At 34.2% G+C, this 27,818-nt stretch overlaps 1 protein-coding gene across 2 annotated transcripts in view; it reads right to left on the bottom strand.

Annotated features, from left to right (window-relative positions):
* Positions 1 to 27,818, bottom strand: part of LOC148950545 (uncharacterized) — a 43,851-nt gene that overhangs the window by 100 nt on the left and 15,933 nt on the right. For both annotated transcript variants that reach the window (XM_089091649.1, XM_089091650.1), the window contains 4 exons: positions 14,651 to 14,904; positions 11,365 to 11,578; positions 6,336 to 6,463; positions 1 to 1,635 (listed from right to left, as the gene is read on the bottom strand). The exon at positions 1 to 1,635 is cut by the window's left edge and continues 100 nt beyond it. In XM_089091649.1, coding sequence (XP_088947775.1) covers positions 1,318 to 1,635; positions 6,336 to 6,463; positions 11,365 to 11,578; positions 14,651 to 14,904 — 914 coding nt within the window. In that variant the 3' untranslated portion in view covers positions 1 to 1,317. The remainder of the gene's footprint in view (positions 1,636 to 6,335; positions 6,464 to 11,364; positions 11,579 to 14,650; positions 14,905 to 27,818) is intronic.

Genomic DNA, 27,818 nt, shown 5'->3' on the forward strand with positions numbered 1-27,818 from the left:
AGATATTCGCAGAACTTCAACGCTTCAAAATAAGACCATAACTTGGTCCAAACTCATATCTCCCATCCCTAGGAGATTCTAAAAATTTGAATTACAAAAGTAGTCCTTTATATTTGTCCATGAAAATTGCTTTAATCAGACCATGAAAACGATAAGCCAAAGAACCCTCTCAAGCTTCATCCCCTCAAAACAAACATACAAAACAATTATCCTGGTACAGCCTTGCTAATATCAAACAACACATCAAAAGGCACTAAAGATCACAGGTAATTCAAAATATCATTGAAGAAATCAGATTCCACAGCTAAAAAACACACTGTGCGACAGTAACAAAAAAAAAATAATCAAGAAAATACATAATCATATCGCTAATATTACTAACAAGTTACACAATTAATCATGTTTTGTAACGCACGAAGCACCCTTTTGGTATCAGTTTTATTTTCGTTCTTCTTGCTAAAATGGTGTTATCCCAGATTTATACCCAGATTATACCCAGATTATACCAATAATACCCAGATTTTGACTACTTTCGTTACTCGTTTGCAGAACGTTAAACGGGATTTCGGTAATCTTAAAATAGAATCGTTTTAGGTTTGAAATAGCGAAGCTGTAGGGGTTTCTAGCCAGTTCTTCGAAATTATGTAAGTGGACAATTTCTTCACCGAATAGAGGCTTAGTCTTTTGTATGGCCTGAAATATCCAAAAATCTTTCTGGATTTTTCATGAATATTTCATAATATTCTGCAAAGTAATCTTGAAGAGGATTTTTATTGGATTTGTAATTCTATTGGATAAACTGAATAATGATGTGCTACAGTAAGACATTTTTGGTTATTGAATTATTCAAGCATAGCATAAGACAACAAAACATTTTTAAACAACCAATTATGATCAGCCATCTTCATTACACCAATATATTGACACCGGAGAGTGAAAATTTTGTATCTATATTTTTTTTACTTCAGGTTTTTGACAGAGCAGAAAAATCATGAAACTAAAAGTCAACATTCAAGATATGAGGTATATAAAGCCCAATAGATTTGGACACATGTTTGTTAAAGAGGGCCGAATAAGAATAAATTAAATTGATTTTCTCCAAATACCAAGATGGAAAGTTTTTATAGCTAAAAAGGAAATGATCCCAATCTACTTCCTCAATTCAACACGTTTAAACCAGCAATATAAATGATTATAATTAAAAGAAGTTGTAGTATCAACTAAACTCTGAAAATCTCTTCTAAGCCATGAAAATAACTGAAATGCACAATATTTCTATTTCATTTCTTCTAAAATGATAGAATAAAACTAAAAACTTCAAACCATTGCGCCAGTTCCCATAATTGTTCCAAAATTGTGACTCGGCGCTGGAGGACACGGGGCAGCATTGCACATATACATATAGTAGTTGTAATTATAATTATAGTTGTAATTATTTTCGTTTGCAGAACATGGCTGAGTTTGTCTTTGAAATGGGAAAGATCCACTTAGTATATCTGTCACACTATGGGCATAGGAGAACTTGGAGAAAGGACTTCCAATTCTTTGATGGGTTGGTGAACCATCAGAGGAGGGCGTGGAGCATGGGGGTGTAACGGTTATTGCACTCGGCTGAGAGGGAATATTTCCAAACGCCTAAAACAAGAATAAGTTCAGTTGTTCCAGTCAGATTTTCAGGTGAATATTTTTAGGCATTGAAACATGCAAATAATGGGGAAAACTTTAAAAAGACCAATAAAGCATAAAGGATTATTCTCCTGAAAAAATAATATTTATAAGAGCTGAAAGAAACAGTACTTTTTCTATGTTTGAAATTCTCAGTTAAGTTTATCATTTCACAGGATTAATGTACGTATGATCTGGGCGAAAATTCAAAATGAAGCGTAACTAGCACAGTTGACTAGTTGACGCATCGATTCTTTCGCTCAGCAGAAAGCTGCGTGGCTCCTTCTTTTAAGCAACAGGTTTTACAGGCCTTAAAAATGATTGCTTTCAACAATTATTGTGCTCGGGATTTTCTTGGGCGTACTAGATGATTAAGCTGGAAAGTTTCCTTTGAAATAAAGACGGCTGAAACTTCAAAAAAGTTCAAAACAAGTCACTTCAGGTATTGAATTGGTAAACTTATAAAACTAATGCCTTCTACTTTTCTTTTGAAAGCACAGAAGATACTTTTAAATGATAGACTACTATAATCTTCAATGAAAAAAAACCCACGCTTTTAAATTTTGGTACTTTTATATGTTTTCATCATTTTTCTAAATTATAAACAAGACAATTATCTTCGTGAAAACACTTCAACATATGCATACATTAAGGAGAAAGAACAAGTTTTTTTCTACTGAAAGTAAGGAGCGGCAATAAAACTTAAAACTTAAAGATTTTTAAAAACTTTTGAAAAAGGCTCTGATTCTAATTACAGGGCCCTTGGTTTCAGGAATCGTTCTTAAGGAATTGAGACAAAAGATCTAACTTTGGCGTAAAGACTTGGGTATTGAGGAAGGAGCAGCCAACCTCATATCAGAATACTTTCTGTTCGTTTTAAGTTTTAATGCTGCTCCTCACTTTCAGTAGAAAAAACTTGTTTTTTTAATTTAATTTCTGATTCTTTTTTAAATAAACCCAAGAAATCCACCCCCTCTGTGGAAAATTCCCCCTCCCCTCACTGACAATCTTCCATAGAAAGTTCCTCCCACGTAAAATTCTTCCTCCGGGAAATTATCCCAGGACAATTCTATCTTCGACAATTCCCTTCAGGAAATTTCTTGCTTACGATTCCGCCTGAAAAATACTCCTTGACATATTTTCATTCGAAGAAAGACTCGTTTTTATTTAATTTCCGGTCCTTTTTAAGATCATGGGGGAATCTCCCTGTGTGAAAAATATTTTCTGCAGAAAAATTTCCCATGGAGAATTTCTCCTGGCGATAGTTCCTCCATGGAGATTTCCTCTCACGGGAAATTCCCCCTGTCAGGTAAAAATCCCTGACAGAATTCTGACTCCGCTGAAAATTTATCCTGGACAATTTCCCCGAAGCGTCTCCACATGTAAAATGGGGTCGCAAACGAGGTGGTAAGACGAATAAAATGAATTTCGTATACGAATTCTGGCAAATCCCCCGTGCAAATATTCCCCTGGAAAGTCAACGCTGGAAGCTTCCACCCCGATGAGAAATTCTCCTCGTAGAAAATCCATCCCCAGAAAATCTCTCCCTCCCTGAAAATTGTCGGTATACTTCCCTATTACAAATACTATATGTAAACAATGGACAAATTTCATAACTTGTGACCCTTCCTCCGGTGGTTCTGGAGGGTCATGTCATCTCCAAAGATGGAGATGGTCGCTATCTCAAAATTTTGATCAGGTGACTTTTGGAAAAAAGGCATGGGAGGGGGGCTATTTACCCTCCAATTATTTGGTCTCTTAAAAAGCGTAATAAAGCTTTTACTTTCAGTTTGAATGAGTCCTATCTCGATATTCTAGGACCATTGACCCGATATGATCACCCCTGGGAAAAAAAAACAAATAAAACGCATCCGTGATCTTTCTTTTGGCAAATGATAAAAAATTCCACATTGTTGCAGATAGGAACTTGGTACCTCTACAGTAAGGCTGTCTGATACGCTGAATTTGATGGTATGATTTTCATTAAGATTCCTTGACTTTTAAGAGGTGTTTTCCGCTTTTTCAAAAATCTGGCAGATTTTCTCAGGCTCGTAGCCTTTGATGTGTAACACTAACCTTTATGTAATATTATATATTTGGAATCAGCATAATAAACCAATTCTTTTGAATATGCATGTTGGTACCAAAATTCCGTGCTTTAAAGTTTGGGTTACTATTGAGCCTCGTCACTCCTTACTTACAGTTCGTCATCACGAACTGTTTGATTAAAAATATATTCAAACATTATTCACATTAAACATCCTTAAAGATAAAATCACAGTTATTAATCCAGCAAAAAACATCAAACATTCAAATGCTCCCAAGGCTCGATGGCCAGGAATGCCGGGAATAATCTACAGAAAAGAAAATTACTTATACTTTTCAATGTACTTGTGATTATATGAATGAGAAAAGAAAAGTACACAGGGTATGTATATCCAAGAACAGACTGGTTTTCAAAATCCAAACTCTAAGGACAATTTTTTGGTACTTAACAATGGCAAGAATGGAAGAAGAGATAAGATAGATAAGATTTATTCTTCATTAGATACACATACAATATTATTTTGTTGTTATTCCCCCAAAGGCTCATTGGCCTGTACAAAGGGGAAAGACAAATGAGTTGCTTACTCAGTGATGAAAAGCAAAAGAAAAAGATCTTGGACACGCCCTTGCGAAGAGCAAATATCTTCTATTTTCAAACTCCTTCAAGTTTAGCCTCAATCGTTAAAAAGAGAAAAAATATTGCATGTACCAAGACTAATTTCAGCGTTATTGCGCTGATATTTGCGATATTGTAACACACTAATGTAAACGACGTTACGCTGATAACGCTCATACCACAATATACCGCGTAATACCACCGCCGATTTTTCCCAAACTAGAAAGCCAGGCGTGATGCATTACACTCGTACTTTTTGATTATCTTACCCTTCTGAAAAAACTAATTTTTCCTAATTTTTCAAAAATGAATTTTAGATTTTTACAACTACGCATCTCTGACTAAATATTATATATCCGGTATCTTTTACGTTTGCTCATAGAACAAAAAAATAGAACGAATAAATTGTACAAACATCAATGACTCAAGTAGAACAATATAACTTACACAAAGGTAATTTCCCTTTTTTTTAAATAATCTAATTGCGTTATCGGGGCCATATAACGAATTAAATAAGAGATAGAAATTCTTAAACAAAATCTGACATAAAGCTTTTGAGTTACCGCAGTGGCTGTAAAATTACATACGCAGTCAATATGAAAAGCGATTCCAAAGGTTATGGTTTCCATAATAATGTCTACATTGTTTATCTGATGTCATTAAAAAAAAAGCAAGCTTAGAGTACCAAAGACAGGGAAAATGAAGATTTATTTTTTGAATTGGTTAGATGAAAACCAGTGGAGTAATTTCGTCAAAATCCTGGAGGGTCGCAAATTTGGAGCTAATTTTCCCAAATCAAGTAAAAATGACACTGAAAAATGAGTCATGCTGCAAAACTTAATTTTTTTTAAGTAGAGTTGTGAGAAAGAGTCAAACTTTAGCGTAAAAAGCGGGGCGTTGAGGAGGGGACAGCCTCTTTCATATACGGAATAATTTCTGTTCGTTTTAAGTTTTAATGTCGCTCCTTACTTTCTGTTAAAAAACTTGTTCTTTATATTTAATTTCATTACAGATCCAGAACAAAGTGCGGTCGCTATAACACACAGGTACCAATCTATCATTTGAATCTCAGGATTCTGAAGTATATGATTCTGAAAATGAAGCAATCTTTTTAATTTTGAAAAAAAGTACAGGCTAGTTTTCTATGATATTAAATTTTATCGTTGAATTTTTGATTTGTTTTTTAAATTCATCAATGATATATTAAACTTTTGGAAGACCTTAGGATGGTTTAGGATAGCTTGCCGTTCCTGCATTATTTGACAGTCACGTTTATAACGTTTGCCTTGACACAAACGTTATTAGTGTAAATTTGAAATACGGGCGCAGCCAAAAGAAAAAAAAATCAGCCAAAAGAAAAAAAAATCAGCCAAAATCCAAACTTAACTCCAGTGAAACGTTCTACATTAAAAATTATAAAAAAAATATAAAGACTTTCCAGAAGAATGCGTACTTGAATTAATTTCTTTTCCAGGAAAACTAAATTTGTCACAGTAACATTACTGTTTGTAGTAAAAATAACTTTAAAACTACTTATTATTTTATGAATTTCAATATTCAACGGAACTTAAAAAACAACAGATTGAAATGAGGCAACACTTTATTTGATGACGTAGTAATGATCACAAAATCTTACCAGCCATTTAGATTTTTTTAAAGAAATTTCGGAGCAGAAAAAGATAATCTTTCTAAAACTACATTTCGAAGGAGAAATATTGTTTGGGGACGGCAAAAATTAAACGTCACAACATAATAAAAGCCTCAAGAAATGAAGAAAGTAGAATAAAAAGCAAGAAATTTTTTTTAATAATATTGCATCACAACTATACTAAGGAAGACGATCCAAAAAACCATTTTTACGATTAATGTGCTATTTATCTCTCTTGTACAGAAATGACTTTGGGAAAATAGTAAACTGTCCAGGAGGAATACAGGAATAACAACGGGAAATCAAAATTGTAACTTCAATGCCAATGTAACAAGTAAGCAAATAGATTTTTGAATTTACCTGGTTCATTCCTGTAGGGACTCCAACCGATGCATAAGGTGTAGCGTAAGGATAAAGTGGCGAGTACAGAGCGGCGGCAGCGGCACTCATATTTGCTGCGCTTGACTGGGTTGACACTGAACCGTGACCTGAAATACAGTCGTTTTGAAACTGTAATACTTTTATGGATAATTTTTACGAAAATACACCTGCACTGAAAAAATCCGAATGTATCTAAAATCGGGAAATGCGAATGCCATGTCCCATGTCCGATGCGCAAGAAAACCAATTATAGTAAAGTCGATGACACAATAGTACCTCGATGTACACTGGCTTTAAGAAAGATTCTTACTTGTTAAGACTGTTACGTTAGGAAAGGAAAATTCGATGGTATTGATGGAATAAGACTGGAGACGTATCTTCCTTGGTGTATCTTACCATGAGCCCAAAATGTAAAGTTATAAGAAATCAAACGTTTACTTTTGACGAAAAGACAAATGGCTGCAAATCTTGCATAAGGGAGATAAATTCATGCTATGTATTTTATTTATTGCTTTATCTCGTATACCGGAATTAGAAAGCTGATATCCTGACTTAAGGTGCTAATGGCTCCCAAAATTTGAAATCTGCTTCGATCTTAGATCACCGAGAGCACTGGCATAGTCCCGATTTCAGAAAAATTCTAAGAAAAAATTTTAAATAAAAAAAAAGAACACTGAATCTGACTGTACCGACGACAAAATAAAGCAAACACGATGAACAGTTCATTAGTGAAATGGGTTTTCAAGGCCGTATCCAGGGGAGGGGGTTAGTGAGTTTTACCCCCCCCCCCACCGAAATGTTTGTCGGACTCGGAAAAACGTAAGAAAAATGGACTGAGTTTTTTTGTGACCCCCTCCCACAAATTTTTTTTAAAATAAGACCCTCTCCGAAAAAAAATCCTGGGTACGGCCTTGTGGGTTTTGTTTTCAAGTTCTGCAGATTTTCTGATTAAGGGCAAAGGATCGGCATAGTAGCCATGAAGATTTGTATTTAGTGCAGTCTTGTAAAGCTAGCCGAATCATCTTGTAGTCTTGTAAAGCTAGCAGAATCGAATTTAAAGTTAGTCATTGACGTTAAAATGAAGGCAGGTAAACCTTGAGCAACAGTAAACATGACTACTTTTTAGGGGTGGATAAAACTTGTATATAAGAGCGACATATAGAAACTGAAACTAAAAAATAGAATTTTGCTAATAATAATTATATCAAAAGAATTGCTCTTTTACGCTGACTTAAAATGTGTAAAATCACTAAATTTAAGATTACCTATAAAAAGCTACATGCCTGCAGGAAACTTTCATTAATTAAGGAAAGGGAGAAATACCCTAAAAGGGATGTGATTCTTATGAAAAATAAAGCATCATATTCGGGATGTTGTAGAGCCTTGAATAGGAAGCTTCAAGTTCCTCGTGGATGTTTTCGAGAAATTTAATATGAAAATTCTGATGCAAATTACGGCATCGTGTTCAAGATGTTGGAGACCTTTGAAGAGGAGGTTTCAAGTTCCTATGTCCAAAACACAAAATTTGTCATGAAGTGTGTTTTTTTTCTTTTAGTTGTGATTTCATGAATGAAAATGATGGTTAAAGAATGTAGCGAGGGGGCTCATTTGAACGGAAGCTAAAGGTTGCAGTGCCCCTTTTAAGTGGCATTTTAGGCAAAAATGATATTAAGTAAATTATTAAGTAAAATTCTTGAGATAACCAATCGGTTTGATATTATTGACAAGATCAATAGAGATATATATATATATATATATATATATATATATATATATATATATATATATATATATATATATATATATATATATATTATATATATATATATATATATATATATATATATATATATATATATATATATATATATATAGGCTACAATTTTAAACCTCAAGACAGGAAAGCACCAATTTCTACCATTTTGTGCCGCAAAACGTGAGACTCCTGAACAGGGTCAAAATGCTATCAAGCAAAAATTTCTTAGATAGCTAAGCGACTTAGAGCTATTGAAAAAGTATAAAAATATCCTCCCTGTTCCAGAGGTCAAACTATCTTAAGGTGCCGCATTCGTCCCTGAATCTATACACAACCTATAAAAAGTGAAGGACTGTTACATAAAACGTATATGCAGTATTACTATAAGTTACCCAACATTGCTTTACTGCACGCCAGTTCTAGGGAGAGGGTAGAAGGTTGGTGGATCTCTTGTGGAAGGGGTTCTGCTGAAACTCTTAAAAAAATAAAATGTACCAGCTTTTCGCGAGATGTCCTTCCCAGCAATGTGAAGTGGGAATGTAACCTGTACCATTCCTTCATTTGGAATAATATATTTAGAGTTAACTATTAGTTTGTATGATAAAGGGAGAAGGGCTACCCTATTATTGCGGATATATTTTTAGTGTTAGGTAAAAATTACATTTATTATAAATGTAATTATATGGCAATGAAAAATGTAATTTTTCATATAAATGATTTATATGGCTCTTTTGGGTGGCTGGAGAAACTCCTCAAGATCCGTATGAAGCACGTTGAAAGTTGAAGGGCATTGAAACGTAGTTTCTATCTAAATCTAATTTGTATTGATAAAAATATCATTCATCAACTATTTTTTATCATTTTGTTTGTTGCTACGGCCTGGTGCTCTTATACGTTAAATTAAATAAAAAAAACAAGTTTTTTTAACTGAAAGTAAGGAACGACGTTAAAACTTAAAACGAACAGAAATTATTCCGTATATGAAGGGGGCTGTCCCCTCCTCAACGCCTCGCTCTTTACGCTAAAGTTTTTTTATTGTTTAAAAAAATAGAGTTGTGAGAAAGTCAAACTTTAGCGTAAGGAGCGAGGCGTTGAGGAGGGGACAGCCCCCTTCATATACGGAATAATTTCTGTTCGTTTTAAGTTTTAACGTCGTTCCTTACTTTCAGTTAAAAAAACATGTTTTTTTTATTTAATTTTTGAACGTTTTTGAATTAATGCAGGTTTTGATTTTGGCTCACCGTACATGAATAATTAAAACAAAATTTGCATATTATATTTGGTTAAATGGCTTTCTCGAAACTTGTTTAATTTTATTTACGAACGTTTTTATTAGTAATAAATATACGTAACTTAGAATTAACTTACGTAACGAACTTCTATATTCATAAATTTTTAACACGTATACTAGGGGGTTCGCCCCCTAGTCAATACCCTGCTCTTTAAACTATAGTTCGAATTTTTTTTCCAGTTCTTTAAAAATGACCTCTTAATCACAATCAGTTGATCAGTTGAAAAACTTGTTTTTTTTTATTTAATTCCTGATCTTTTTCTTTAATAATGCTGGGAAATCCGGCGCCCCCTTCATAGCAATGTCCCTTCCCCCATGAAAACTTCCTTCATGGAAAGATCCTTCCATATAGCCCCCGACCCTCTCCTTCCCCCACCTACCAGAAAAAATCTCCTCTGAAAAAGTCTGTATACTTCCAAATAACCAATACTATATGTTAACATTGAGTAAAGTTCATAACTTTCAGCCCTCCCCCTGGGGACTTTGGGGGATCAAGTCATCCTAAAAGACATATTTATTATATTTTCGACTATGCTGAACAAAATGGCTATCTCAAAATTTTTATCAGGTGACTTTGGGAAAAATGAGCGTGGGAGGGTGCCTAATTGCCCTCCATTTTTTTGGTCACTTAAAAAGGACACTAAAAATTCTAATTTCCATTGCAATGAATCCCACTAAGATATTCTAGGACCACGGGGTCGATACGATCACCCCTGGGTAAAAAAAAAAAAAAAAAACAAAAAAACAAAAAAAAACGCATCCGTGATCTTTCTCATGGCAAAAAATGCAAAATTCCACAATTTTGTAGATAGGAGCTTGAAACCTCTACAGTAGGGTTCTCTGATACGCTGAATATGATGGTGTGATTTTCATTAAGGTTCTATAACTTTTAGGGGGTCTTTCCCCCTTTTTTCGAAAATCAACCAAATTTTTTTCAGGCACGTAACTTTTGATGGGTAAAATTAAACTTAATGAAACTTATATATTTGAAATCAGAATTAAAATTTGATTCTTTTGATGTATCTATTGGTATCAAAGTCCCGTTTTTTAGAGTTTCGGTTATCATTGAGCCGGGTCGCTCCTTACTTACAGTTCGTTACCACGAACTGTTTGATAAACATCACTTCTTGAAAAATTATTTTGACATTACTGGCTAATCTTAAAAAAAAATCTCAAGGGACTGTCTTTTTCAGGGGCTACTTTCATCCATTTTCGACGCGTTGTTATCCAAAAGTTGAACTTCAGTGTCTAGGTCCAAGTCCAGGTGCAATTAGGGGAGGAGGATCCGCTCGTAATTTTATCATACCGAATGTGACATTAAAAATGAACATAAAAAAACAGGTTTTCAAATGAAAAAAAAGAGCGAGATTAAAATTGAAAAAAGACAGAAATTATTCTGTATTATGAAAAGGGATGTCGCTCCGTAGGTCCCCCATTTGTTCGACTTTTTCCTACTGATGCCTTAATCCCAAATGCTCTAATGAAAAGAGCAATGTAATAAAAAAAAAGTCTTAGTTTTTTCTCAGTGCCTCTAGAATGAAAGGACTTATCTATTTGTATTTACTTTAAACAATAAAACTTTCAGCTTAAGTGTTTTGAAAGGCAATTGGTAAATGTTTTGAAAGGCAATTGGTAAATACAACACCTACCCTACAATTGCAAAAGGGCTATTTTGTTTCGACTCTAAAAAGCGTTCCGTTAAGTAGAAGTCAAACTGTAGTGCAAACTGAGAGAGGGTGGGGGATTACAGCCCTAATCAAATTAGGGATATTCTGAGGATTTTTATTTCAAGTTTTAACATTGTTATTTGCTTTCATTTGAAGAGACTTTTTGATCTCTCTTAATTTTTAAGATTGTATTCGGTATAACATAAATTTAAGGAGATCCCCTGCCGTAGCTACTCTGGACTTTACACTAAAGTTTATGAAATACACCTTGAGCATGAAAGATATTAAACATACCTGGGAAATGCTTTGTTACGCCATCATAACCTGTATGCGAGACTCCATTTAGATGTGCTAGTGTTCCAATCTTATTTCGCAAGATCCTTGAGATTGAACTCACAGAAGGGACATTGAATTTATCACATACTCCGTCGGCCAACAATCGGTCACGGATTTCCCAGGCAAAAATTCCTGGGTCTTTGTTCTTTAGCTCTTTTATATAGTTGACGACCTATAAGGTTAAAACATAATTTCGTTTGTTGCTATAAATAACAACAATAATGATAATCGTAAATGGATATATTGTAGTTAAAACCAAGACTGGATTTGGCAAATAAACTTTTGGGCATTAAAATAAATCCAAAAAAATGTTTTGACGATCTCTTTTAAAAATGTGCAATCTCAAGAAATTAAAATTTACGCAAATGAATTCGACTAGCTTGGTTTACCTTAATCAGCTAGGTTGCCTTAGTTGACTAACCTAATTGCTTAATTTAGTTTAATCAAGTAGCTTGAATTATACGATTAGTTAGTCCAACAATTTATTTAAAATAATTGAATTGACTGCGTGAAATGCTTTAGTCAATATTTTGGTAATTTTTGTTCGCCAAGCTGTCACCTAAAAGGCCAACTGAAAAAATTAGTTTGTCAAAACTAAATGTACGCTGTGTCGACAAGAGAAAATTAACTATGTTTGCTTTTTTTATCCAAGTTCCTTTATGTCGTTCGGAGCATTTTGTCTACCGACAAAGTCTAGCCATCTTAACCACTGACAAAATGTCAGGTGATCTCGAACTACTGAAAAAAAAAAAATAACTTAACTGAAATTAAAACTTCTACCAATAGTCTATTACAGGTCTCTTTGCTGGACTAGATTTAAAAAAAAATCAAGTTAATCGAAAGCAAACAATGAACAAATTTAAAATTCGAAATGAGCCGAAACTCGGGTCTATAAGAAGTCAAACTGAAAATGAACAGAATGTACAATGAAAATTAATGTCTGTAATAGCACCATAGTGCCATCCACCTTAACTCCCCCCCTTCCTTGAGTCTAATGTATGATTTGATTTTGCTTAAAACTAAATCAGCAACTGTAATTTACATTTTATTTTTCCGGTTCGTTTTCTTAATATTTGAAAAGAATGGGTTTTTCAATTTGAGATTGGTTTGATGGTATACTTACTTGTAATGTGTTTGGAAATTTTCTGCCTTGTATATTGGGTTTTCTTAAAAGGTTATGAAGGCCAGAATTGCTGCCAGGGTTAGCTACCATAAAGTTTCAGACTAATTTTAAATACTCCTGCTACAAGATACATATCGATTTTTTTAACAGTATTTTCTTACGTTCAGTCCTAAAAGTTGAACTGATTCCGAAGACATCAGGACAGAGGAATAGCTAAAAATATATACAGAAACTTTGAAGTTTATGTAATCTTGCGTACTATATCCATTTAACTCGTTCAGTCTGGTTTTAAAAAGCCTAGTTCGAAGTTGCTGCTCGAAAAACTTATTTGCAGAAAAGGAGAATAATTTATCAACTAGTAGGCTACACTTAAAATAAGAGAAAAAAAATGATAGATATTGCAGTGATGTCCGAGTGGGGATAGGTTATTATTCACCAATGACTCATAAAAATTGAAACTAAGGTTTTAGTCTTCAATACGCTTCTCAGTTGTGCCTGTTTTAACAATAAAACTATGTCAATTTCTATTCTGATAAATGGAATTCTTTTCGATTTTGAATAAATATTTTCCAAAATAGGAAAAACATTAAAAACGGGAGTTCAGCTGCCGTTTCTGTGACACATTTTTGGACAAGGTGGTACATTCTATCTACTTTGTCGGTGCAAAAAAAAAGAAGCCTGGGATGGGCAGCCTTGATGACAATTTGCACAATTACGACACTGATATTAACATAATATTACAATCGTAAGCAGGACTTGCAGCAGAGATTTTATACGGGAGAGAAAAGGCAATGAAAAGGTTGACGTTTGTGTATAAAATAGACCCTTGGAAGCTGAAAAAAATTCAATGTTAATTTTTAGTTTACGCGCTCTATTGATAACTTAATTAGAATTATTTTAAAACCTCTAGGTGTCTTCTTACTTTGTTGGGACCATCTTTTCATGAAATATTTTTCACTGTTAGTTACCTCTAAAACATATTGTCAAGTCCTATTTGCCCTCATTGTAATTTTTGGTATTACAATTTGCCCTCATTGTAATAATTTGGTAACTTGAGCATTTTTAGGGAGGGATCACCCGCGGAGGGCTTAGGATCCCGGGCCTCTCCCCCCGAAATCCTATATTTCAGGGTACTTTTACTGAAATTACTAAATAAGTTCGTTTTTTTATTATGAGGACACCCCCGAAAACGTTTTCATGGTTAGCCCCCCCCTACCTGAAAAAATGTTACGGGGCTCTTGCCTGTTTGAAGGGTCTTGTGAAAAGCAAGACTTGCTCATTATATGGATTATAGGAACATACGTATGTCTTTATCATGTTCCGTGGTTCCTGGAATTCATTGGCCCAGCTTCCGTAGCGCTTAGGATTATGGTCCATGATTTGAACTTGGTTTCCAAAATAAACACAAACGATTCTAAATAACAAAAAAATGAATTTGAATTTATGGAACACAAGCCTTAAAGTTAGGGACCGTTTGTAACCTTAAGACAATTCGATATCTTAGCCTTAGCGTTGGCTAACTGTCTCAAACACAAAGAGCCCATTAGTGAATTTTCCCAGCTCTACGACGAACTCCCAAACCTGCCAAATTACTCAAACGATATTTTCTTTGAGTTTTTTTTTAATGATTTCCTAGCATTTATGCTAGAACATTTGTAGGCACTACACTTTCCTGAACTTCAAAAAGAAAATTCTGTTCCGTTTAATCAAAAAAAAAAAAAAAAAAAAAAAAAAAAAAAAAAAAACTTTCTATTGATACAAGTATCATTAAATCTGTAAATTTTAATCTAAGGCACAAAACACCCAGGAGCCAAATGATTTTTCTAAGATTTCCGAGAAAGTAGGTGACGGCTTTTAATTTTCTGTCGCTTATTCGGATTTCTTTGTCCAAGTTCTACAAGCTACAGCAAGACCGCCCAATCAATTTTAATGGTTTGGCCAAACAAACTAAAAAAGTTTCTTATGGACGAGATAGATCGATTCTTTAAGGTAGGCTACCACACGGCCTTAAGTCAAAATACTGCGGAAGACGCTTCATTGATGTCATTGTTCCGCTTTTCGTTCAATTCTTATTTTTCAGATACGACACTGACACTTAAGAGGTAGTAAAGCAAGACTAACCTTAGGAGTGGTGACACGAGGCTTTGAGCCACCAATAGCACCAGGTAAAATTGATCCCGTTTCGTGGTACCTCGCAAGTATTTTCGAAACACAGCCATGGGACACCCGTAACTGCCGAGATATATCACAAGGTCGTATTCCTAATTGAGCAAGCTCAATGATTTTTAGTCTCACTGCGTTTGGCAGGGGTCGTCCATTTACAAAAACACCTCCAAGTTGATTGACTTCGCCGTATTGCTGTAGTGGTTTTGTTTCTGGAATTAAAAAAAAAAAAAAACTGAAAAATTGAAGTTTTCTGGCGTCTAAAAACAAAGACATTTAAAGAGTGGATCTGATAATTCAAAAATTTCTAAATTATATTATGCGTTTGCAGTAAAGTAAAAAAAAAACGAAAAACTTGCATGATAATATGCTAATCCACTTTTTTGATAAAAGAAATGTTGTTTCAGGCTTCAATATCTGGCGATCAAAGATTTTATTCCTAAATGCTTTAAAGGAGAAAAAACTGTCTGTATAAAAAGCAAAAAACTTCTATCGACCCTGAAAAACAAACTAGCAAATAAAATCAGGGTTGAATAGCTGTTACGTCGTTCTCAAGTATAGCGAAAATTTTCAATTTTCCGTTTGAAATAAAAAAAACCCACATAACATTAGGTAACGAAGGTTGAATTGTAGCCTACTTGATGTGGATTAGCTAATTCTGGAAATCGTGAAGACAGGAATCCTTCTTTCTAATTCAATTATGGTCAAAACCCCAGGAGAATTGTGAACCTTATTTGCATAATTTACGTCACATTCCACCCTTGCGTAGCTGATTAACGCTACATTGATAAAGGGGATGAAGAGGCAATCTAACTGCCTATATAGAATTAGGTCACGCATCCTACTGCAAGCAAAATCGTTTTCATGGTCTAGTTTGATGATGTTTTTTCTTGAATCGGTACTTTTTTATACCTTTTCTATTTTTAGCATTTTGAATTTAGAGTTTATAACACAGCTTCCATGGGAAATACGTTTATATATGGAATCAAACATAGTTCTGATCCATGCTACAACAGTAATAATTAATATGTTCCTTTTATTTAATATTTAGGAGTCTTTTGACTATGGAAAGGTAGGTTAGTCAAGGATATTAATTATTATATTTGCTAAAAAATCTTACATTTTAAAAGAATTTTAATTTTTTTTAAACAAATTGTTTTAATGTTTCTCATTTTAAGCCAATGCCTGTTTCTATTAATGTTTTTAATGCATTTTTGTGTGAAAGTGATTGAATCAGACATCATCACAAGCACCGTTCTATTTTAAGAAAAAAGGTTAATAAACAATTACAGTAATTAAAAATTAATTTTTAAAACCTGTATTTTGTTCTAAAATTTCTTTTAAAATATTATAGTAGAACAGGAAGTAAATTAATTCAAAAACAGGAAGTTAAAATTAGCAAACATTAAAAAAAGTATTTGTTTTTCTCATAGAAGTGTTTTGGAGCAAGCACTCTCCCACGCGTGAAGATGCCCATCTTTCACCAGCTCCAAATTTAAAAAAGTTAGCCAAGGAAGTGAAAATCGGATTAAAAAGCAATAGGGATGTTGTTTTCTGGAAGAAAATAGAGAAAATCTCATTTATTCTTAGAAAAATTTTACGATGAAAGTCCGTGATATTCTATGTCAATTTTTTATATTCTTTATTGTTTGTTTTTATGTAACAAAAAAGCTTATAAACCTTTGCTGTCGACAAGTCATAAACATTACAATAAAAAAATATTTATAGCATCGAATAATTTGCCAGCAAACAACGCTGAGCAAAACAAAACTACATTTTCCACTCCAACATAGCGGAACAAAGCATTTTCTGTGATGGCCATTTTTCAAGCTCTTAATGCTAGGATTAATTGAAATTTGGTTTTTATAAAAAGGTTTGCAAGAAGTAATAAACAATTTTTATTATTTCTATAATAAGTTGTTCTTTAGACTAACCATTTTGTTTTTATTTTTGAAAAAGGAAATAAAATATTAAAAAAAATCATATATTTGAGGGCTTTCGAAATCGTGCCCCCCCCCAAAAAAAGAAATCTCAGGACTATAACATTTTTATCTATGAATTCTTATATTTTCCATGTAGATAGCCTAATAAAGCGTTTTTTTTTTATTTGTAAAGCCCCTTCCGAAACATATTCCCCTGTACATATGTTTAATAAAATGTTTAATTTTTTAAATTCTCTAGTAGGCTATACAGTCTGTTCATGGAATTGTCGAACAGCTGGAGTGGGTTTCTGTGGGTAAACTTGTGGGACAGTTAACCCCCTCAGTTTTTTGGGATGTGACAGATGGACAATAATCGAAAATATTCAGTTTAGTTTTATTTTAATATTAATTTTTTTCCTGTTTCTTACAGTTTTGCTTTTGACTGAAATCTTTTTTTTTATCTGAAAATGGCTCAGCGGGTGTTCTTGGCCAATATTTTTATCTTTTATATTTTACTTACTAGCAGAAATTTTGTATAAGTTTGTTGCTTTTTGGTTCATTATGCTGATTTGGCACAGAAATAAAAAAGGACACACACTTTACCAAAGCCTAAGACTACCCGAGAGTTTGAAAACTCAACAATAAAACAACTTGAAGAAGATAGACTAGAGACCTTGGTAAATATACCCATCCCATAAGCATGAGTTCGCATTTGGAAGTAAAGGGCGTTATTCGCAAGCTGGGCGTTATTCGCTTAGCTTCCCAATTTATGTTTGCGACCAGCGTAAAGCTGCCAGACCGTTATTCAAGAGACGACAAGAAATGACTGGACTCAAAAAGCGAATCCATGACGCTAGTGGAAAATATTTTTGGATTAAAGTTATTAGCGCTATTTTCAATTATTAAGCACGTTTTATAAAACCTCAAATTTTGAGTTTTTTCTTTACTTTGTAATCAGTTTCTTATAAAAATGATAGTATTTTGAAAACCTTGCAAAATTATGAGTGAAATCCAATTATTACCGCTAGCTGATTGAGAAAATTGAATATGACAATGGAAGCGTGTTTAATTTTCAAATAGCTTGCCTTTTCAGTAATAATCCGCCATAATTTTTGCTAGCTGATCTTATAAGCCAGCTTCACTTTCCACTAGGTACTTAAGGCTGGCGCAATTTGTTTTTAAGACACGGATTGTTGCCAATAGCCCCTGTAAGAATAACTGACCATTTTCTAGCACAGCATCATCATGTGGATTAATAGTCACTTCACATTGCCAAAGTCAGCCTGTCATACTGCTTTACTTCTTCTTGTTTGAATTAGTATGGAGACTCTTTCGCATATACTCATGCCCGGAATCAAATTCCGATTGGATTATTTTTAGCTGACGATCATAGACCACTTTAATATCTTACATCAAGTAGCATACACTCGGAGTCAAAGTGAAACAGCTATAATTTCTACAACTGACCCCTTTCCTCAGTATAATATCTGGTTGTACAACTTCTATTATTAATCAATATTCCAGATATTCTTTCATTTGTAAATCTTTGACAGGATCTTCTTTTAACTAAGAACTATGTTTGACACACTACCTAACCCAAGCCTGACATCCCATTCTGTAAATTCTGGAATCACTGATTCTAGGAAGAAAGGGACATATCCAAAGTGTTCCTCTAATGGAGACAATCTGGCTTAGGGCTGATAGCAAACAAATTACAATGTTTAATCATATTAGAATTTATTAAGGCAATAATCTCTAAAAAAAATTACCAATTATTTTACTTCACAAATTTTAAGTACAGCAAATGTTCCTGTTTGTGGAACAATCAGGTTATAATTACCTTGAAACAAAATACCCGTAATGGCCTTAGCCGCAAATCTATAAAGTTGTCATTTCCCTTGTTGTCCACCACCTGTTCTGCACCCCCTTGAAAAATTTCGGGAGTTAATTAAGAGGTTCTACGAACGATTCAAATGACAAAGATTTTCCGAAACGCTAGCAGGTCAACAAAGATTGCGCCTGTCAAATCGCTCATTGTTTTAAACCAAGGGGGGTTATACCCTCCATTGTTAAATGACTCTTCTAAGACACAAATGAATCTGATTTCTTTTTAGGTTCCCTTTTAGAACCGAGACAGGTCTTAGTTGATGATTGAGAATGCAATTTATATGTTGATTTTTTTTTGTCACTAATCTGCAAAGTAATATTCACTGAAGAATTCGAAAATGACCCCCCCCCCCCAAAGAATGTAATCTAGACAAAATTTCAAACTTTCTATGATTAATTATGTATTGTAAATTATTTGGTAAAATATATTCCCCTCTCCATCTCCCCAACTCCCAGAATATTGCATCAGAGGTTTTAACCTGGATTATTTACCTTTTGTGGGTCCTTAAAATATACTAAAGATAGGGAACAAGAAATCTGATTGTTTCAATTGGTCAAGTTGAAACTTAAATAGCCATATTTCGTAAAAAAAAAAGTAGGACATATCGGGTAATAATTAATGAAAAAAACCTCTATACGCAGTTACGCACTTTTTGGTAGTAGCGGGTGCTATATTGCAAATAAGTAGCACTGGTGAAAAATAAGCATAATACAAGTTAAAAAATGTGGCACCAAATAACTTAACAAGATGTGGCTTTCTTTTGAAACTTATGTGGCTTTCTGTTGCCTTTCGGAATGAGCAGATTATTGGTGTTTATGTTTTCATAGGTGAAAAGTTTTGGCAATATTAACCAGTTACTTTCAACCAGCAAATTTTGAAACACCCAAAAGAAAAATATTAGGAAATTGCAGTTTTCAGGTATGAATGGACTTAAGATGGGTCCACAGGACAAAAAGTGTCTTTATCTTGACCTCGTCACTACTTCAATGTGTCCTTACTACATAAATTGAAGTGGAACTTCATTTAAAAAAATACAGAGTTTAGCTAAGCCTTAGCGTTTGCTGGGATAATAACTTAACAATTTGGCATTGAAGTTTGTATGCCTAGGTAATCCCCTCCCTTTATAAACTAGGCACACTTAGTAGCTTTCTCAAAAATTTGTTATTAAGTTTGAACTTCAAAACAACTGGCCAAAAAAAGAGTTTGCAAAAATACTCTAATAAAAACTTCCATAAAATTACAATAAAAGACAACAAGAGTCCTTTTTTCAGAAAACTATACGGATTTTAAAGACCAAAAAATTTTCTTTGGGATTAAATACTTTTGTTTAAGCCGAATTTATATCACAAGCGGTTAATTCACCTATGGTGAGAAAGCCTTCCACCTATGGCGAGAAAGCCTATATCACGGTTGCTGAAGCAGCTGCAACCTAGTAAAGAGCTTAGTCAGCTCCACAGTTCATATAATTATCCAGTAAGCTTATCGCAGATCATTTCTGGTCTTCGTTCTCGGTCCGAACAAAAAGCTCCTCCCACTTCTTTCTGCATTAGCGGGTTAGTCTGTTTCCGATTGTTTCCAACAAAGTACATTATTCGTAATAGCGGGTTTCCACTTGTTTCTGATTATATCACAGTCTGACTTATCCACCCATGAAAAGATCTGATGCCGCCTATGTTTCTATCTGCAAAAACGTTCTCTGGAGCACTCGCACCTTGGTCCGGGTTTTTATAATGGGTGAGATAGGGAAAGATCATACTGGATAATTATATGAACTGTGGTCAGCTCATAGTAACCGGAAATTTAAAAACACGTTTAAAAAACAAAACAGAAAAAATGTCGAATGTGGAAGAATTGCCATTTGAAGCTGACTCAAAAATGCTGACTGTTGTTTCGGCTAATCTTAATAATAAAGTTTTATTAAAAAAAAAAAAAATAATTATTGAAATTTCGGCAGAGAGCCCGATACCCATCAACAATGGTCTGGAAAAGAAATGAAAACTGCACCATTGGAAGCATCATAGTCAAAACCCCCCATTTGGGAGTATTATAGTCCCCCGTCTTAACCGACAGGAAAATTTACTTTTTCGTATTGTCTTCCTTTGTTCTGCTCATTCCCCCGGGGTTTTATATTATACATTGCTGATTTTAAAATCCCAGTGATCTAGTTGACTACTAAACCAACAGAACGGGTTCACTTTTCACAAGAACGACGAACAAAAATCGATTCTGTCAATTGGGTGTAGAATCCGGTAGCAAAAAGTCACCGGTGGTGCCTAAACATACAATAAACTGCAGTGATCCCTATCTTACGAATCTAACATGCCGACAGAGCATTGTAAGCACAACAGCGGTTGTCGCGGGCTCCACAAATTGTATACAAATATTGGGAAATTAGTTTTACAAGTTTGTAGACATGACGGGCGACAGCCACTTGATATTCAATTTGGTTGTTTAACAAGGCACAATAGGTCAACATTACCCACATGCATTTTTTTTCTTGTTGTTAAATAGTTCTAGTGTAGCAAGTCAACAAATAAGTTTATATTTTTTGACTTAAGGTTTCTTAAAACTTTTTTCTTTATTTTGCAATTGTGTTTCAGGTCAGTAATGAAATATTACGCCTCTCATCTTAACATTCTTTTGCAAATATTTCAGGGGACCATTTTAGGAAGTTGAATATATGCATTCAAAATACGATATTCAGATTAGGTTCTCGCAGTCGCATGTGGTACCGTAATTGCAACAAAGATTTAGGGAGCTGCAACTTCTTGTAGAAGCCGGTTTCAGCAAACACAGACTAGCCGATTCAACTTAAAAAAGATCAATATTTTCTAAGCAGAATCAGTTTCAGTCTCACTATGTCATTCGTTGGAATTATTTTACGACTAGTGTGATTAAAAAGAAATAATTAAGAAAAAATTATCTAAAATGTTTCTGCTGGAAACACTATTTTGACAGACTTGTTCTTGGTGGCATTTTACCCCTGTTTTCATCATGTTCAAAGACACCGCTCAGTCATTTCCCGATGATGGATGGATTTCTAGTAGGTTTCCGTGCGTCGGTAATTATGTAAATACTCTGGACAAGTCGTTAGATCCTCAGGCTAATTTCACGCCGTTTAGCGCATCAACTGTCAAAAGGTAGAAAATTATCATTTCTATTTCTAAAAATATCTCTTAGCAGAAATAAATGAAGCAGGAAATTAAATTTCTTAATGCAGCATATTTAGAGTGTTGAGAACTGGGTCAAAGGTGTGTCTGTAACTCTCGATGAAACATCGTACTAACAAAAATTTCGTTACAGGAGGGGTTGCAATGCATTCCTGAAGAATCAGCTACAGAAAATGATTTTCTTACAGCTACTTTAGAAATTTTTTTTTATAATCTGTGTTATTTTCAACATTGAGTGGGAGAGGGGCTGTAACCATTCGAAACCCAACTATACCTCACCCATGGAAGGAAAATACTACTTCCATCAGACTGTTTACATGGCAATCAATGCCTTCTAATGTTGAATAGGTCTGCTGAAACTGTCGAAACCAGTGGCAAAAATGCTTCTTTTTAAAGTAAATGAAGACTTTGTAATTTTAAATAATTTCGAATATGAGACTCAGCTTATACAACCACGGAAGAGTTTAGTCAATAGGAAATATCCTCTATGGTTCAAATCTTCAATGGCAAACACTTTTATGTGTAAAATTTCAATGCCCACATGGGAAATCACATTCACGGGAAATTAAGCTCACGGATGAATGCAGCCATCCACGGTCACAATATTCCCTGCTTGAAATCATCCATGGTTAAAATCTTCAACGAAAAAATATTTCAGGCGTAAAACCTTCAGTCTATGTTCTAATTATCAATATTCTGGCTGTTAGCCAAAAGTTGGTTGCAAGTGCAGTTATACTATTTGGGAATTAGATGCCTGTCTCTCTCATCAATTCCGTGTAAGTAGAAGTTTTTAATGTTTGCAAGATTTCGGAAGTAAAAAGTACAATTGTGGTGAAAATCCAGGATAGAAAAACCTTTTTTTCAGTAATGAAATATAATTTTTAATTGCATATAGAAGTGGTTCAAATAAACTCATAGTAGGCCTATGCACAGGACTAAAGCGAGTACAATTAATGAATTTTCCATGTTATTCCTATAGGAAATCTTATGTTGTTTATCAAATTCTAGTAAGTTATCGCAAGATCTTTCTTTTTTTTTGAGAAATTTTGCTCCTTGTTATCTCTCGACAATCCAAAAACAAACACATTGAACTAAGACAACCGTATAAGACTCTTTGAACATGTTTAATGTAAATCTAGTAAGTAAAACTAACGGAAATGTTTTCAAAACTTTGGCAAAATCAAAACATAGCTGGTTTTCTGCCTCTTTTTTCTTATATATTTTGGTGGCTGTTGATGTCATTTCTTTAATGTATCAGATAACAGATGATCTCACACGGAGATCTCAACTACAATATCCCTTTCATCATATTTTGACAACTTTAAAGAATGATTTCCCTATTAGTGACATGGCGTAAACATGAAATCTCAAATGACATTATGCTACATTTTGACAAGGGGATGAATCAATATACGTATCCTTACAATGACTTTTATGAATTAGATACATAATTCGCCTAAATTTTAATTAGTCTCTTCCAAATATTCTAAGTGGAGTCTATGCTCCATCAGCACCAAAATGCGGATAGAGTCCTGTAAATTTTTATTTCCATCACCGCCACTAATAATTTAGTAGTCTAAAGTTATAGTGACGTAACGGAAGGATCTGGGGGATGGATCACCCTTATTGCCAAGGGTAAACGTCCTTTTTTGTCTTATGATGCATTTTGACATTCTCAAACGATATGACATGTTTTAATTATAATGTGAAACAAGTTTCAATAAAAGGAATAATTTAGTTTTGGAGGCAGTTTTTGCAAGACAATGCCTGATTTATAAACATTTCCATGGGCACTCGCAGGTGGAATGTAGATCTGGACACCCACACTTTCCCTGAGAGACCAAAATGTATGAAAGGGCAAAACTACAAGAAAAATTACAGCTGTTTGGCAAAAAAATATATTTCAAATCCTTACTTACTGGATCTGACTACCCTTAAGCTCCTCACTTTACAAATTTGGGTTCCTCCAGAGAGGAAGGTTGAGGAAGAGGAAAACATGATATTTTCCTGCTGAAAAAGGGTTACATACAAAAAAGACTAAAATTTAAGACTAAACAAATGCATTTCAGGTCTTATCCAATAAAAATCTTCAAGGAGGACGCTCTCCCCCCCCTCCAAAAAAAACCTCTACTTGAAGTTTTGTTAAATAAATAGTTCTAATTATTTGCCAGCTCAAGACTTGTAAGTTCAGAATATTAAACGCCAAAGCTTTCTTCCCGTGTTGAACACTTACTTTTTATATAAGGTGTACATATGCAAGGTGCGATCTACGCGCAAATAGACAAGGCTTATTACGGTAAAGTTTGAATTTTGTCCCAATTCTTTAAGAACGACTTCTAAAACACACGAATCATTCAAATAGAACAATAAGAAGCTTTTTTTAAAGTACTAAAAGACTTTAGCGTGAAGAGCGAGGTATTGAAGAGGAGAAACCCCCTTTGTATACATAATAATTTCTGTTCGTTTTAAGTTTTAATGTTGGTCCTTACTTTCAGTTGAAAAAAAACTTTTTTTTTTTTTTAATTTAATCCTAAAATATGATTGAGAAAAATTTCCAACTTCGTGTCAGAAAACAAGTTCCACCACTTGTAGTTTTTCACTAGGTAACGAGGCTCAAAACGGCTTCGGTAATCCTTCAAGTATCTTATGCCTGAAGTCCTATGGTGCTTAGAGATGTCACTGGTGCAGATACAAAATATAATTAAAATTAACTGATAGCTTTCTTAAAATAACAAGGGACAGAAAATTTTATTCCGAGGGCAATCCGAGCAGGCAGAAGTGTGACACCTAAAGACATAACGAAATATTTGAAAAACTTTTGTAGAGTGAAATAGGAGATATGACATTCAACCCTCGCAACCGAAGACTTGCTACCTTTGAAGCAAGGACCGAAACGCAAAGAAAATGTAAACCACATGACACGCAGGTCTGTTGAGTGTTGTAGGGTTAGGAAAAAGTTATCCTAATCAGTCTCATGCAGCAAGATATGCGAGATTCCTTAGATGGGTCTGTACAAAAAAGAGAAGAAGCCTACTCAATTTCGCCGCCAAAGCCAAATTGAAATAAAGCAAAAACGGATGACTTTGTTTCGCATTTAAAGACTTGTTAAAATATGGCAACGATGGTTGAGAGGAAACATTATTATCTAAAGCTAGGCTTCCTCAAAATATGTATATTGAAAAATTAAATGGCCAAATGCTTCTTAGAGATTGATCCTGAACTGGGATACTGAAAAGGGTTAGCCGTTTTACCCAACAAAAGTGTGTTTTTTTTGTCCAAAAAATCAACGTTTTAGCACAATGAGCTTTTCACTTTTTTTTCATTTGCAATGATTTTTTAATAGATTTGCAACATCCCTTAAAAATCTGTTATTTCAAAAAAAAAATCTTAAGTCGCTATTGTTTTTTCAGCATTAACATGTTGAGGTCTCCAAAAATGTTTGCTGTTTATCTGTCTGTTAGTTTAAAAACATTTCTTCTTTTCTTCTACTTGTTTTCAAAGACGGGATCACATATGCTGTTAATTCTGAAAATCATTGTTTTGGAAAACACATTCACTCCCGTGCAAAACTGCGAAAGGAGTAAAACAAAAACCTTCTACGAATTGCATATGCAAGAATGGCATTCTACATTTATTTCATTTTCAAAAGAAGTTGGTCAGTAGATTTCATTTAGAAATATTTAGTTCGTGCCTTTTAAATCGTCAAATATTAAATGCAATACCAGAAATTAATTCTTTAGCACTTGCCCTTTTCCATTGTCGATTTTCCGTCGGCTATCTTCTAAGCAATGAACTAGCGGAACGCGTTGCACAAACTCAAATTCAACGATACGTCTGTGCTATAAAAGCCCCAGACGAGCATTCAGTTATTTGATATTCAAGTCGTTCTGTTAAACAAATAGCACCGGAATTAATTATTAGTGTAGGAGTCGTAAGAAGCGTATAATTGTTAATACTGGCCGAGGTCACTTCTCCACAACTAGTGAATATCCAATTAGATTTTGCTGCCGACACAGTGGTGAAATATACGACTGAAACCTTTTTCTCTGGAACTCAGGCAGCAGCTTTTCGTGCAGAAATTTTTGCAGCTGCTCTTGTGCTGGGATTTTTGGAGACCTTTCATGCACTTTTCATAAAGGTTACTTCTTGTCTCCAGTAAAAGATAGCCAGTGAGATCGAATTAAAACCGGACCAATTACAGTTCATCGATCCCTGACAGATTTCTACGCAATTCAGCACATTGTAGGCTATGTACGCAAGATTCTATTAAAATAACTGGCCAATTTCAATAACATGACTATGCCCTTCCATCACAAAAGGTAAGTTTTGCTTGCCTGCTATTTTAGAAATTTTTTCCTCACCAGAATTTTCATCGATACCCTGAATTTATATAACATTAGCCCTTGTCCTTCTCAACATATTGGCCCAATGAGTACATGTCCAGACGTTCAACAAGAACTGAAGCCTCACAAGGGTAAAGATGCATCCTAATCTCTAATTTTAATGATGTTTGATTAACCAAGGGTCAATTGTCTGGCACCATAGAGCCATAATGGCATCCCTTTATTTCATGAATTGGGTCCAAACACAAAGCAATAACACGTAAAGAACACCACGTTGAGATACGTGCAAAGGACGGAGCTCATTTACCCATTGGCAACGCTAGGTGAGGGCTAAGGAGATATCTATCTAAATGACTCCAAATAAGCTTAAATTTAAAGCTGGGAAGAATCAATATGGAATTCCACAGAAAGTAGCACAATGGAAGAATTTAAGACTAAATATCTTTTGACAGGTCTGATTTTCGGAGTGTTTTTTTTTTTCTGTCATACAAATTAAACTGTGACAAATTTTGGGAATACTTGAATCCCAGAAAATTTCAATAACCAAATCCTTTTAATTACCGAAAATATATATGTTTTGAAAGAAAGCTTATATAATCTGCATTTAGAAATTTTTAGTTTGAGTTGCTAAAAATGTGTCCTTGCACTTACGCGTCACTATGTTTGTTCACCCAGTAAAAGAACGCAGTGAATAAAGCTTGAGATTTACTCCTGCAGTAATGAATAATACAGATATGAAATTTATTCATTTATAAACTTATTTTGAAATCTCTAAGCTTTTAACTGAGTTAGATCTATGCAGTGTCTATCGTACAGAGACACCAATTTACCGAAATTGAGGAGCCAACAAGAAAGAAAGCACAAATGGAGGCTCGGGGCATTTAAGCCCATGTTCCTCAAGATCTATGTATTTTTTAGAATATCATCCGTTAAATAACTCTATATTAGTATTTTTCCAAATTTGTCTTTCCCAGGGCATAAATTACTGCAAACCAGTCTGCACCTAAAGTATATGCAATGGCCAAAGACTGTTATTGTGAGCAGTTGCATTCTTCTCATACAGTTTCGTTATTCTTTAAATAATGATAATGGAAGGTCCGTGGTTCTTGGTGCCACACTCCCCCTAAAAACAGTGTATTTTGACTTGTATCACTTTTAAGTTTGCTTTGACCACATGAAACTATTTACCCAAATATGAACAAATGTTCGTAAATCCCCCTAAAATTTTCGCCAAAACCATAATTGTGCCTTCACACTTCGCCGTAGAAACTTTAAATTTAAGACTTTATACAACGTTGTGTAACCTTATGAATAAATTTTGTCTGTAATGTAGGCAATGCCAAGTAGAATCGAGCTCTACATAGAATATGCGTAACGTAAGTTTGTTTTATGTTATGGAAAAGTCAACATAGTAGCAACAAAATGGATCTTTTGGATGAACAGCTAACACATTTTAAAAATAAATTAATAGAGTTTCTCTAGAAAGCCTTTCATACTTGATCAGAGCTTGAATCTCCATCTCTATTTTTAATTTCTGAATAGTCTGCCTAATGTAACTCTGGTAATTCTAAACGCTGAGTATGATGTTATTGTCGATTTTATGTTACTTTTTTTTAAATGACTTGTTTAATTGTGAAAGGTCACAGCTAAGGTAGCATAGCTTAATCACTTAGCACACATAATTACATACATAATGTTAAAGCCGCTTAACAAATAAGATGTTAATAATTGTGATCACTCATTATGATAACTTTGATCATTTTACAAACTAGCACTCATGGAACTATGTTGTATAATAAAAAA

This window comes from Artemia sp. Qi Xiang Cuo, chromosome 7 (genome assembly GCF_049724085.1).
Source record: "Artemia sp. Qi Xiang Cuo chromosome 7, ASM4972408v1, whole genome shotgun sequence".
Taxonomy (NCBI): Eukaryota; Metazoa; Arthropoda; class Branchiopoda; order Anostraca; family Artemiidae; genus Artemia; species Artemia sp. Qi Xiang Cuo.